At 39.1% G+C, this 13,936-nt stretch overlaps 1 protein-coding gene across 1 annotated transcript in view; it reads left to right on the top strand.

Moving 5' to 3' along the window:
- AFG3L2 (AFG3 like matrix AAA peptidase subunit 2) overlaps positions 1-13,936 on the top strand; it is a 33,918-nt gene that overhangs the window by 4,139 nt on the left and 15,843 nt on the right. Inside the window, exons 2-7 of the mRNA XM_067548023.1 lie at positions 1,482-1,581; positions 2,608-2,676; positions 3,932-4,053; positions 4,941-5,093; positions 9,276-9,350; positions 11,863-11,987. Of these exons, the coding sequence (XP_067404124.1) occupies positions 1,482-1,581; positions 2,608-2,676; positions 3,932-4,053; positions 4,941-5,093; positions 9,276-9,350; positions 11,863-11,987 (644 nt within the window). The remainder of the gene's footprint in view (positions 1-1,481; positions 1,582-2,607; positions 2,677-3,931; positions 4,054-4,940; positions 5,094-9,275; positions 9,351-11,862; positions 11,988-13,936) is intronic.

Genomic DNA, 13,936 nt, shown 5'->3' with positions numbered 1-13,936 from the left:
CAAACTTTGTTCAGCGAAGTCTTTACTTACACCCTTTAAAAAAAATCCCAAAGTTGTCAAGTACTGTCGAAAGACAGTATTATAAATGCAATTTATGGTGGTGTGTTGGAGTTTTGTGGCTCAGGATATCAATTTCTTTCTCCCATCTTTGATGTTAGATGTACCCTTTTGGATAGAAAGTCTGTTTTACAGCCAATATAGTTTGAGAATAATGTAATTGCTAAATATTAATAACACTAGTTTTCCTTAATAAGTCCAGCAGAGTGAAGATAATAGGATCTTCCATAGATGTGGTTCACAATGATGTTGCTAGACCTATGCATGTTATTTCTGCTGAGTCACCCAATGTCAGGCTAGTTCACTTCTGGTAGTTCCCTCCAATCCAGGAGCATAAAAGAGTTGTGCCCCTTTGAGACAGAGGTAAGTAGGGGTGGGGGGAGAGGGAGGTTGATCTCCTTCAGTGGAGAGCCCCTGAGCAGTGATTCTCAGGAGAAAGTTTAGCTTAAATAACTAAATTACATAAAACTTAAACTTCCAGAAGTAGGTAAATTTGGATCATATCCAGAATGTATAGTCTCTCTCTGGAAGAAAAAGAGAACTCCACCTTATAGTAAGATTACAGTACATTTTATTCAGTATGCTCTAAAAGTGTTAAGGACTATTACCAGGAAACATTACATCTTAACTTAAAACAAATTATCTTAAGAATTAAAACAGTTTAAAATGCATCCTTTCCACTAAACTCTAGAATCTAGAACCCTGCAAACCAGGAAGGTACTTCAGTTAGCATAATACGAACTTTAATCATGAGTCTGCTGTAAATAGATCCTAATGTACAAAAGCTTTAGCTCTGCTTTATGACTCTTTCCCTCAGTTGGGTTTCTCAGCTCTGTGTAACCACTATCTAACTGCCCCTTTGTCTTGGACCTCTGAGCAGATCCTTCCTGGAGAGAAAGAATCTAGATTTTTTTCTCAGAAATTCATGCCATACCCGTGAGTATACCACGTCCTCATCACACCTGCCCAACCAGGCTCAATTGCTACACTTCAGTACCCATTAGCTGATGATGTGAAAAATACATTTAGTATCTATACTTTAAATTATCCTATGTTTGAGATTGTGTGGGGAACATAAGTGAAAAGCTAAATATCTGTACAATTCTAAAAATTTTTTAGAAGAAATTTTTGTGCATTTTATCTTGTTGCCCAATCTCCGCTATTGCTGGCAGGATTCTAGATTTGTACAGCAAAGGTAACACAGACTTGCCTATTCCAGAAAACCCATATAATGACTACTTTCTACCTTTCTCCTAATTTTTTTTTTCTTTTTCTGCTCATATCCACAGCAGTTCTTACTATATTAGGGTGGAAGAAAGAATCTTCTGACATAGCCTGGTGTCATCTAAAGATTTTTAAAGAGCTTGATTGAAGACATCTGTAACTTTCTTGTTGCCTAATAGTGTTTGTGCTTCGTCTTTCAGCTCCACGAACAAGTTACTACCAGAGTGACTACTAACAAAAATACTATCATGGCAAGTGTAATTGCTGCTTACAGAAGGCTCTTCTCCCAACCTCCTAAAGGTAATTAAACTTAGCAATGGTGAGTGAAATGGAGCTAATTGAGTCCTATAATGAGGACCACTCTCATGTTTCATTTGGACTTACTGCCCTCAAAGGCAACAGGTTCCAACATTGAATGGCCTCTGATAGCAAGATGGAGTATGCTGGGATCTGCAGATTACACCTCCTGTTAAAGATATGTAACTACAGTTTGCTCCATCTTATGCAATTTAAACTGATCTTCAGGCCCCTGACAAGTTTCCAGTTCATCTGTCAGTTAAGCAGGCTTTGTGTATCCCTAGTTTATAACTTTGTTTGTGGACTAGAAAGTTTGTTTGTAATGAATTGTTAATAAAATAATGCTATAAATGCTTATTTTCTACCTGCACAAGATGGGATCTTGATGCATAAATATTTGTCACATACATTGTGTATATAATCTAAAATATTTTAGTCTAATTCAGACATTGATAGTGCAGTTAAGTAAATATTACATATATACATCGTTGCTTGATATATATGCATATGCACAACTGGTGCTTGGTGATTAGGAAGAAGGACATGTTCATGCTGTTGGTGAAACTTTGGCTAGCTTTTTTCACTAGACCCTTCCCTTTTTGCGCCTTCTAATACTTGAGGGTGAGTATTGAAAAAGAGTTGGTAGTTTAAAAGGCAAGATTCTTGTACAGCATTTTTTCTAGATCTCTCTTTTTTCCAGTACCTTATCAAACACTGTGTTTGTCCTTGACTTGAAGGACAATTTGACTTTGGCTCAGTGTTAATGTAAGAGAATAAAAACGTATTGTTTTTCTTTTAGAAGTAAATGTCTTTGGTTTAAATAAACCAAATACTTTCTGGTGAACATTATAGTTCGTTCTTCAGTCTTGTGGAAAAATTAGCCTCACCTCATTGGTGGCTAACTTATATAATGCAGGGTGATATAAGCATAATACTTATGCTTATTATAGTTGAGTACTCTCGTTTATCTCTATAAAAATACCAATAGCTAAAAATATATCAGGTGCATTTAATGTGTTCTCTTAATAGGATTTGAAAAGTATTTTCCTAATGGAAAGAAAACTAATGAATCCAAAGGATCAGCCAGAGAAACAAAAGGTACTAAGAAGCTGTTCCCAGTTCAAGCTTTGCATTAGGATACTTACTAATTGTGTTACTATGTGACTGATATATTCATATTCGATGTTTGCAGAAACCATGCTCCATGTTGGCTCTTAAATTACAGACTGCATTAAAACCTTTTCAGTTCCATACGGCACGTAGGCTTTTGGAGTCATTTGTTGCTCCCCATTATGCCCCTCCAAGCCTAGTATTCTAGGATACATGTTCAGTGCCCTTTTAGTGGACATAATCACGTGATGGTGCTACATACTTAGATCTCTGAGCTTTCCCAGAGCAAGTTAAAACATATATTCCTTGAGCAGGAAGCAAACAGAGAATCCCTGTTCAGAAGGTGAAGCCTCAGCAGTAGCTGTGTGAAGGTTGTTGCTTGAAGGAGGGGCTGGTAGTGTCAGTCCCATAAAGTCCCTTGCTCAGATGTATGTGTAGGCCAGAAGATGGGGAAACTATTGGCAGTAGCAACCACTTGGTTATCATAGTGACAGATGTATAAAAGGGTCTTGGTTACAAGATGATAGGTGGTAATCCTGCAGCGCATGTTGTGAAGAGGGTGATCAGCAGTCACAGAGCCACAGTTTAGAGATCATGAACTCTGATTCCCTGTATTCTGTTGTATTGCCTTACAGCTAAGATGTCAAACCAGACTCCAGATTCTATTTTAAATGCTTCCTGAACATAGAATGAAGTAAACAATGACCTACAGGCCTAGAGGTCCAGTGGAGTTTTAGTCAGATGATACTTAATGCTGGTAATGGGTACCAGATAGACAGCTCTGAAAAAGTCCTCCATTTTCTGCAAAGTGGGTACAGAGATAGTATAATCTACCCCACATTCCCCAGCCAGTACACCTCCTTCATGTTTTGGAAGGGGCCACATCTAGAGAATTGCATATTCATTTCTTAGCTTCCAAGAGTAGTGGAATACAAATACTGGGGCTTTGCTTTGATTGTGGTTGTATGATGTGGCCATCTGTTGATTAAGGAGTGGGCTACTTGACAATGTTTTGTTTGAGGAGTGAAACAAAAAAAGAAAAATGAGATTCTTCAATGGATCATATTTTGTAATTGATTTCTGAGATGCTTTGCATTTGCAAACTGCTATGTATTTAGGGCTCATTTTATTCTCCAGAAAAGCTTTTATTTAATTACAATATAAACAGAAGATCTCTGCGTTAGTCTGAGATTTCAGTAAGACTGGAAAATGTTGTTAATGTGTCTTTGTGTCTCTTTTGTAGAAGCAAAGCAAGCTGATGCCCAGCGACCTCCTGAGAGTAACAGTGGAGCTAGTGGAGGAGGAGGAGGAGGAAAAAGAGGTGGCAAGAAGGAAGACACTGGATGGTGGGCCAGGTTACAAAAGGTGTTCACTCTAAAATACATTGTTTTGTGGCAGTGGCTTACCTTGTATAAACACTGTGTGGTGAACCAATTAAAGAATATACTCTGACTTTTTGGAAGAAGTGCTTAGTGTATTTATAGTGAAGCTTTGAGGGTATATTGTTAACTTTAAAAACTTCTTATTGTCAGGGGAGAATGATTTTTGAGGTGCTACATGGATCAGTAGATCAAATTGATAATAGTTCTCATAAAGTTTGGTATATTTAATGAATGTAGGCAATACCAGTTATTTTGGTCTTGGAGATACAGTTGCTGTAAACATAGCTTTTCTGGGATTTTTTGACACCATTAAATGTAACACCAAGGATTACAATAACTAAGTGTAGAAACAATATTTCTCTTTTCAGTTTCTCTATTGGGTCTGTTAGAAATTGTGACTTATACATAGGTGCTGTCATTCACCTGTATAGATTGATCAGTTTCTCCTTTTATTTCTATGGTTCTTGTACACAGCAATGACAGAAAGAGAAACCTTTAAAAAACCGGGGGCGGAGGGGAGGGAGGAGAATGTGATTGTCAAACCACAAAAGTTGTCTGTAGGCCTTGGGACATGAATGAATATCTGAAACGCTGTAATCGGTTAGCTTTCAAGTTGACTGTCCTCTTACTGTTTATAAAGCACTTTAAGATTCTCTGATAAAAGGCATTACTGTGGAAATGACATAGTCTTGTCTTTTGAATATAAAAGTACAGTATCTTGGCAAACTTAATTCAGTTTAGCTGGATGCATTCCTTGTTGAACCCTGGAAACAAGCAGAAAATACCCATGTGATAGCTATTCTTTTAGTGTGCATTCACTGCACTAGAGAGAGAAAAAATACTTTTGTTTTTCTTCTTTCCATGTTCTAGGGTGACTTTCCATGGGATGACAGAGAGTTCCGGCTTTACTTCATAGGCAGTTCTCTTTTCTGGGCTTTTGTTATGTATTTCATTTTCTTCAGGAACTCTGCAAGGGAAATCACTTGGAAGGATTTTGTCAATAATTACCTTTCTAAAGGAATGGTGAGTAGGTATGGGGGAATAATGAAACTAAAGATGGTGAGATTGGGTAGCAGCATTAGCATGCCTTCTGTACAAAAAGCTCTGTGAAACATGCTAGCAAAGGTAACTAATAAATAGGCTTGGCAAAATTTGACTTTTATTATTTTATAAGTTTGACGATTAGTATCTATTTTTATTTTAAAGAATTTTTTTTTTTATTTTTAACTATTTTAAAACCTGTGGTTCCAAGAAGTTAAGGGGAGATTAGGGTTGGGGTTAGGGCAGTGCTGACAGTGAGTCTGCAGGGGGATCCCTGTATGATTGAGGGGCTTAAAACACTTGGGCATGAGGTGTGGGGGAGGCTGCAGTCCTGACCTGATGGAGCAGAGACCCCCTGACCAGAACTGCAATGAGGAGGATGAGCTCCCAGCTGCAGGAGAGCCACTCTGCTGCTGAAAAATTCCTGACCTGGGACAGCTCCCACACACGTGGCTTGTGAGTGAGTGAACAGAGCTGACGGCAGAGCTGTACATAGCTCCTTGCATGATCATGGGGGCGATGACACCTGATCCTTGCTGGCATAAGGTGCAGGCAAGGCTGTGATCCTGGTGGGGCAGAGGCAGACAAGGCGCATGCTGCAAGGGAAGCCATCCCATTGCTGAATGGATACTGCCCAGGAACGGCTTGCTTGCTCCCACAAGGTGTGTGGGGAGGCTACACTCGTGATTGTTAGGGATGGATTTTTTAATCGATTTCAGTGTCAGCTGAAACTCACGTTTACCAACATCTGTTGATTTAAATTTAATCCTGCCAAGCCTACCAATAAAGCAGTTTTAATTCAGTTGAAAGGGGCACTTGGTTATTATAGTGAACCAAGCAGAACCCTCATTTCAGAAGAGCATTCTGAAAGTTTTATTGCACCAAACCAAGAGAACAATCTCTTGGTCTTCTGTAAAATGAAAGCTTGATACTCAGGTAGTGAAATATTCAGACACTGTTCAGATAGAAAGGAATCCCCCCTCCCGTTCCTTTTTTAGTGTCTTCAGATACGCTAAAATAAATTGTTTTAGAACAAGGGAACCACAAACTGGAATAAATACTCAAATAGTTCAGACTCACTCACTTTAGAAGTTACTTAGTTTAAAATTACCTTTATAAGAACACGGTCAGGTATAAGGGAAACCATCCACTTGAAATCTAGTCCATTTAAAATAATTAAAAATAGTTTACTACATCTGAGCCTGCCTGCCAGTCTGAGGTTTATATACCTGGTGTATTCGACATCACTTTGTGTTTAGCCAGTTTCATTGTTTCCTCTGTATAGTCAGTTATTTTCTCTTGCATGTGTGAGATGTTTACATGAAAAAATGGAAGAGAGTTTGGTTTTTTTTAAAAGGGAAATGATTGCAAAAGCACAAATTGGGATTCAGAGGCAGGTATGGCATCTAAATTACTTCTTACTCAATTTTTAAATTGACTGGATTTCAGCTTTCTGGTTTGTCTTCTTTTCCATCATTAACATGGATACGTTGTGAGTATGTTGTATATTGGATAAATGTTTATGCAGTTTAAATAGGTGAACTTTTTCCGTAATGTGACAGAACTAAGGTTTTTGTAGGCAATGTAACTTTTGAACTTCCAAACTTTTTTGCATTGAAACTTTCAACTTTATTGTTGTATTGAGGTAATGCTTTGGATTTAATTTCATTTTGAGAGTATGGGAGGGGAAACCTACTTTATTATTTTGTGAGTTCCCACAAATATGGGGCTAATAATTCCGCACACAAGAGGTGCAATGAAATCACTATTTCAGTGTTCTTGTGTTTGTACAATTGGACGCTTCATGATTTGAACCCAATTTTCAAATTTAGGTGCTCCAATAGGATGCCTTAATCTTGTATTTGGATGCTCACATTGACATGTCATAGAAGCGTAGGGCTGGAAAGGACCTCAAGAGGTCATCAAGTTAAGCCCCATGTTCTGAGACAGGAACAAGTATATCTACTTATAGTTATAAGTATACCTATAATTGGAAAGTTTTTCTTAATATCTAACCTAAATCTCCCTTGCTGCAGATTACTTCTTGTCCTTCCTTCAGTGGACATGGAGAATAATCAATCACCATCCTCTTTATAACAGCCTTTAACATATTTGAAGACTGTTATCAGAAGCCCCCTAAATCTTCTGTTCTCAAGACTAAACATGCCCAGTTTTTCAACCTTTCCTCATAGGTATGGTTTTCTAAACCTTTTATTATTTTTGTTACTCTCCTCTGGATTCTCTTCAATTTGTCTACATCTTTGTCAAAGCATGTCTCCCAGAACAGGACACTGTACTCTGGCTGAGGTCTCACAGATGCTGTGTAGAGTAGGACAGTTGTTTCCAATGTCCAGAATATTAGCCTTTTTCATAACTGTGTCACACTGTTGACTGATAAGCAATTTCTGATCCACTATAACCCTAGATCAGTGCTTCTCAAACTCATTTGATTGCGCCTCCCTTATTTGTATCTGAAGTAGTTTATGCCCTCTCCCCCGCCACACAGTTTCATGTATTGATTAAAGAAAAACCAACATGCAACACTCACTAAATATGAAAAGCAGCAAGGCACTGATTGTAACAGAGCCCATGATCCATTGTAATAAGAGCAAAAGCAAAACTGCCCTGGTGGTCGATGCTTGCAATTAAATGTGCACACCACGTCATAGCAAATGGATTAAAGCACAGATGGCAACGACTTTGTATAATGCTATGCAATCTTAACAAAAATCCATCCAAATGCACAGTGCCATCTCGAGTCCAATGTACAGCGCCAGCTGAGGACCTGATCTGTCTGGAGGGATCAGTTTGGCTGGTTATTCATGGCGGTGAGTAAAATGTGCGCAGTAAGGTTTTTTGTCTTTTTTTCTAAAGTTTCTCATGCCCCCTCTCAGAATACACTCCGTGCCCCCCCCCAGGGGGGCCCACCCTCCCACTTTGAGAACCTCTGCCCTAGATCCCTTTCAGCAGTACTACTGCCTAGCCAGTTCTTTGTTTTGTAGTTGTGCATTTGATTTTTCCTTCCTGTGTGTAGTCCTTTCCCCTTCTTTATTGAATTTCATCGTGTTGATGTCAGACCAATTCTTTAATTTGTCAAGCTCATTTTGAATTCTAATCCTAAAGTGCTTGTGAACCCCCTCACACACACCCCCCGTTCAGCTTAATGTCATATGCAGATTTTTATAAGCATACACTCCATTCCGTTGTCCAAGTAACTAGTGAAAATATGGAATAGTACCAGACCCAGGACAGACTTCTGTGGGACCTCACTAGATGAGTGTCCCCCCTCCTCACTCCAGTTTGACCGTGAACCATTGATAACTACTCTTTATGATCTTTCAACCAATTTTGTGCATACCTTATAGTAATTTTATCTAGACCTCTTCTGTGATAAAAAGGCCTACTAGATCATCCAATCCTCTTTTCTAATGCAGTAATCTTTGCTGTTGATCATTTATTGACTTATGTATCTGACTGTCCAAATATGAGATTTGGGCACCCTGTTTAAATTATTGTATTTGAAAATTGGGGTCTCACTGTTTATTTGCATGTCCAGTCACAGAAATAAATACAGTGAGATGTGTATTCCCAAGTAAATACAAATCGGTTACCCACTAGAATGGTACACTTATTGTTTGTGGTGTTTCATGAACAGAAATATTTCCCTATTTTAACATAATAAAGTCAAACTTGGCACTATGGATTCCTCAGAAGGATTAGGAATATGTCCAATTTGAGGCTTTCAAACAAAGCTGTTTGAGTTATGAATGAGAAGTGTCGGGGACTACTTCTTAAATGTGAAACATCTTCCATTTGCATAAATGAGAAGCAGCTCAGTAGATTTTCAACTCTCAAATAATTCATCTTTTGGAATGAGAATATCTGACAAATAGCAAAATGTTGACATTTAAGTGACTGAAAGTTTGTGGTTTTTGATGGAATGGCCATCTTAAACCTTAACTGTAGCTTCTCAACTATAAGATAATCTCAACATTAACTTTGCTGCTGCTATCTGTTAAAAGTAAGATATGGAACTAAATTAATCTTTGGCATAAGCAGATGCAACTCCATTACTGGTAATGGAATTGCAACCTGTTACACCAGCAGTGAATCACGGCTATGACTTGTAGTGCGTTTTAAAATGTGTTTTCCTTCTTCTTACAGGTGGACAGACTAGAAGTGGTGAACAAACGCTTTGTTAGAGTGGTCTTTACCCAGGGAAAGTCTCCTATTCAGGGGGTAAATTTTAGTTTTTAATATATATAAACGTATTATAGGCGGCAGCAGAACTATCTTCACTTAACATGCAAAATTGTTACTGCAGAAAATTTGGTCTGTCTGTAACCATTCTGTACTACTTTTAATCTATTTTAACACTTACAGGTTTACTTTTAATGTTCTGATAATTTTGTTTTCCTGTCTCGCCTAGTCCTTTGCCTCTGTTATAACTACAATCATGGCACATTACAAAACTCCTTTAAAAATTGGGTCCTTTCCTTCCCCTGCCTATTGTCTTACTTCACAAGCAGAGCCTTCAGAAATCTGTGTGCTTCAGCATGTAGTAGTTTCCTACGTTAGATGGTGCGGCATGTTGTGAACTATCTAGTATTAAAAATCGTTTAGCAGTACATGCATTTATTTATAAACTCATTTTACTGCTTGTACCAAAAAAAATTGGCTCTTCATGATTTGCCAACCTATGCCTTCCCTAGCAAAGTGAAAACTGAAGAGATGATCGTAAATCTAGATTTTGACTCCCTGCCATTCTCGTAAGAAACATAGCTCTTAGCTCAGTAAAACATTTCCTGCTTCTCCTTGGGAACCATTTCCCTGTAACTGGGGAGGATGAGAGCAGCAGTGCTGGTTAAAGTGCTCCAAAGTACCCAAAGTGAAGGCCTAAAATTTAAAATAAATTTTTTTTAAAAGTCAGTGCTACTAACGATCAATGTAAACTACATACACTTGTGGCAGTGGCACAACAATCTTCCATATACCCACTCATGACACACACTTGTAGTGCACTCAACTTCCTCTGTCTCTGGGGCAGGTGCTACAAAGGCTGGGCTAGTGATGCAGGCTGGGCAGGGCTCTGTGGCTGGTGCGGGGGAGGTGAGAGTGGGATGTGGAGCACCTGTCCTGGGGGCAAGTGGCATCTGGAGTGGCTGCCACGGTTCCTGGGATTAGGTAGGGGAGCAGGTAGAAAACGGGGTGATTGGGCCAGGGCCAATAATAGTTACACTGGCTAGGGAGATGCAAGTTACTGAGACATCTTCTCAGGCTGGGACTGGCTGGGCCATTTCCACCCCCGACACCAACACCACCGAGACTTAATAGCTCCTTTTGGTCCCAGTGCAGAGCACCCACCCTGCTCCCCCTCCTATCCCTGACACCCTAGCCTCCCCCTGCAGCTCCAACTCACACTGCTTCTCATGTGCAACACTCACCCACACATTCCTCCACTCCCCTGATACTCCTATTCCACCGGCTCCCTTTACCCTGACACTCCATTCCCCCACTTCCTGTGCAGAGTAGCCACCCCCACTTCTCCCAACCCTCAATAAGAAGACGTGTTTTTAAAAAAAGTGTAAATTTTGCCCAGAGATTAAAATGTTACTGCTCAGTGGAGTTTGTGGCTCATGCAACACACAGAAAATTTAGAAGGAATGTTGATAACTATTGAAATGTATGGTTTGGATGGCAGCAATGATTGTCAGGCATGTTTAATGTTAGACAGTCTGGATGTCACTGGCCACATACCTAAAATCTCATTCCATGTTCTTAAAACATTGTATGGTTGTGTCACTTCTATTTTTAGACTGTGCCCAAGGAGCTTCCTTTCTAGACTATCAGCTTTTGCTGAACCAACATCTGGAAGTTCCTCCAGGCAGGGTAAAGTGAAATATGCAACAGTTACTTCAGTGGAGCTAATGTGACTTACACTCTTTAACCTATAAACCATCATTGGCCTTGATTTCTCAATCCGTTAATGGTTAGAGTTGCAATTTTATGCAATATTAGGTGTTCAGGATTACTAATGGTGAAAAAGGCAAATCATGGAAATATGTTAAAATAAAATCTAATCTCAGCATTGTTTCAAACCAAAGTGTTTTTTAGCAAGAATAGTGCAGTAACAGTTAAGAATTGTGATAAAAGTGAATAGTTGGTGACATAGCAAACCAAATTTTGTAACTTAGTTGCCCAAAATGTATGAAGAAAACTTTTCAAACCTGAGGTTGAGGATCCTTCTTCCCCTTCAGGTGAAAGTCTTTTACTAAGACCCAAGTGACCGCTGTGTATTTGCTGGGCTTTTGCTCTCTTTGATACATAATCAGCCCTAGATTTCCCTTTGAAGATTTTAATTTCTGTTCAGTTGTGCTCATTGAATTCACCCTTTTATTACAAAGTAAAAAATATCAGAATTTAAGCCTGTTTAAAATGCATGAAAATCCTGGCACATATGACTTCTATGATTGCAGTGATCAAAGTCAAGCCTAAGTAATTGTCCTCCAGTAATAATGTAGGGGGTGTATGAGTTTCCATAAATGCATCTATTAAATCTAAACTCATTCTATTCTTCAGTAAATAAAAATTAGTTTTTGTAAACTGAAAGTAAATATTTTACTGTGAATCATTCCTTTAGACTGATATTAAGCCACTGATTTGCGTCTGTTCTTTATCTTTAGATGAATTGTAAAGAGTCTGAAGCAAATTATTCACCTTGTGATGATCATAACTTTGTGGTTTTTTATAGCAATATGTCTGGTTTAATATTGGTAGTGTGGACACTTTTGAACGGAATCTGGAAACTGCACAGCAAGAGTTGGGGGTAGAAGTGGAGAACAGATTACCTGTAGTTTATTCAGCAGAAAGTGATGGGTAAGAATCTGTTTAAACACTAGATATGCTGATAAACCTTTCCTTTCCAGTAGAATAATGAGGTTGTCCTGTACACACATGGCACACTTGATGGCAGTATTACCAAAAACTCACTCTGCTTTGACCTTTGTGTGTGTTCAATATGCTGTAAATAGAACAATTTCTTATGACCAATAGTCCTAAAACAACAGCTCTGGTCTTTGTTCAGGGTCTTCATCTCATGTAAGCTTTTCCCAAACTTAGCTTTTCATTATATAATATGCATCTGTTTCTATGCATCCGCAGCTGGCCCCACTTATCCCCTTAAATAGGCAAACTTATTTTATTATTGCAGCACTTGTTACCCAAATAAAGAGTAGAGGCTCCAAAAGAGAAATTATATTCTTTGCATTTATCTTCTGTAGTTTAGTTTTTTCTGAGCTGGCTTTGGCACAGACCACAACTGCTCTTCCTGTCAAGGGTGTGTCCTGGGCTGTGAATGGCTCAGGTGTATAGGAAATAGGGATTTTTACTGCAGTAATTTGGTTTCATTCTGATCCAGGTGAGAGGTTATTGAAAGAATGACTGCTGTTGATCTACATGGAAATTAGTTTGGCCTGTCAGGAATTGCAGCTTGTGGGGTATGCTACTCTCCCAGGGGTTTCTTGACTCCTTGCGGCGAAATGAACCAGTTCTGACTTCTTGAAAAGCTGTTGGTAGCAGATGGGTCACTGCTGCCAGGCACTTAGCTGTTGCCTTTCCATGTATGCATGTTCTTTCACTGTCTGAATCACTCTTGCCACCTTCCGTGTATGCATATTCTTTTCTTTCTCTGTTCCAGGCAGTGATACACTGTGGTCCCTGTTTTCTCTGTGGCAACAGGAAAGATGGTCCAGTGTTTAGCCTGGACTGCAGAGCCTGGGTTCAATTCCCTGCTTCTCCACTGAGTGTCTGTGTGACTTTGAGCCAAGTCACTTAAGCCTTGTCTTCATTGCTAAAATGGTGCAGATTTTATCTTGGGATAACTAGTATACAAGTTACTCCCAGTGAAAACTGGAAGACAAGTGGAGACAAGACACTTTTTTGTTTTACTGTAAGGTCAGCACTGTACACTTGGCTGAGGTTAACCTCACCTAACTAATCTCGCTGTAAAACTCAAGTGCGTTGTCTTCACTGCATTTTCAGTGAGGATAGCTCACGTGTATTAGCTACCTGAGGTAAAAAACACGCTATTCTTAATAGTTAAGACAGGGCCTATATGTGTCTGTGCCTCAACCCTTATCTGTAAAATGGAAATAATAGTACTTCCCAACTTCACAGAGATACTGTGAGGCTAAATGCATTAAAGATAGTTAGGTGCTCAGATACTATGGAAATGGGGATATCTAAGAACTTGAGGTAGCTAGCCTGCACAGCGCTGTGCTGAGGCAGAATAAGCAGTGATGGTGGAGAGGTGTACCAGACAATAGTGAGCGTAGGTGTGGGGAAGGGAGATGCTGCAACTGAATGAGGAAGAAAGAAGGAGAAAACCGAATGAAATAACAGCATAGCAAAAAGCAGAATTAAAGAAAATGAATGAGGTTTTTTTAAGGAGAAAACAATGCCTGCAAAAGGAATTTCAGCATAGAGGTTAGGAGCTGTTGTTTTAGGATTATTGGTCATAACTGACAGCCTCGTTAGCAGAGAAGGTTTTAATGGGCATGGAAACTGAGCTGCTTTCTATCTTATAGGTGGACTTCTGATAAAATATTGAGGCACACTATCATTTCCCATTGTGCTTTTTACAAGGATATGTAGATGACTTCAGTTTCCAGTTTTGTCACTTGTCACTAATCAGATATGTAAGAGTTTTTCACTGTCTAAATGCTGTTCATCTACAGTTGTCTAATTTTTTTTTAAAGGCTTCAATTCAAATACATTTCAACTCACATCTTTGAACATCTTTAGAACAGTGGTTCCCAACCTGTGGC

Source organism: Emydura macquarii, unplaced genomic scaffold, assembly GCF_026122565.2.
Source record: "Emydura macquarii macquarii isolate MOO-44397 ecotype Brisbane River unplaced genomic scaffold, CSIRO-AGI_Emac_v2 contig_212, whole genome shotgun sequence".
Classification (NCBI taxonomy): domain Eukaryota; kingdom Metazoa; phylum Chordata; order Testudines; family Chelidae; genus Emydura; species Emydura macquarii.
The sequence above is the reverse complement of the archived record's forward strand: the minus strand, read 5'-3'. Positions and strand labels throughout refer to the sequence as shown.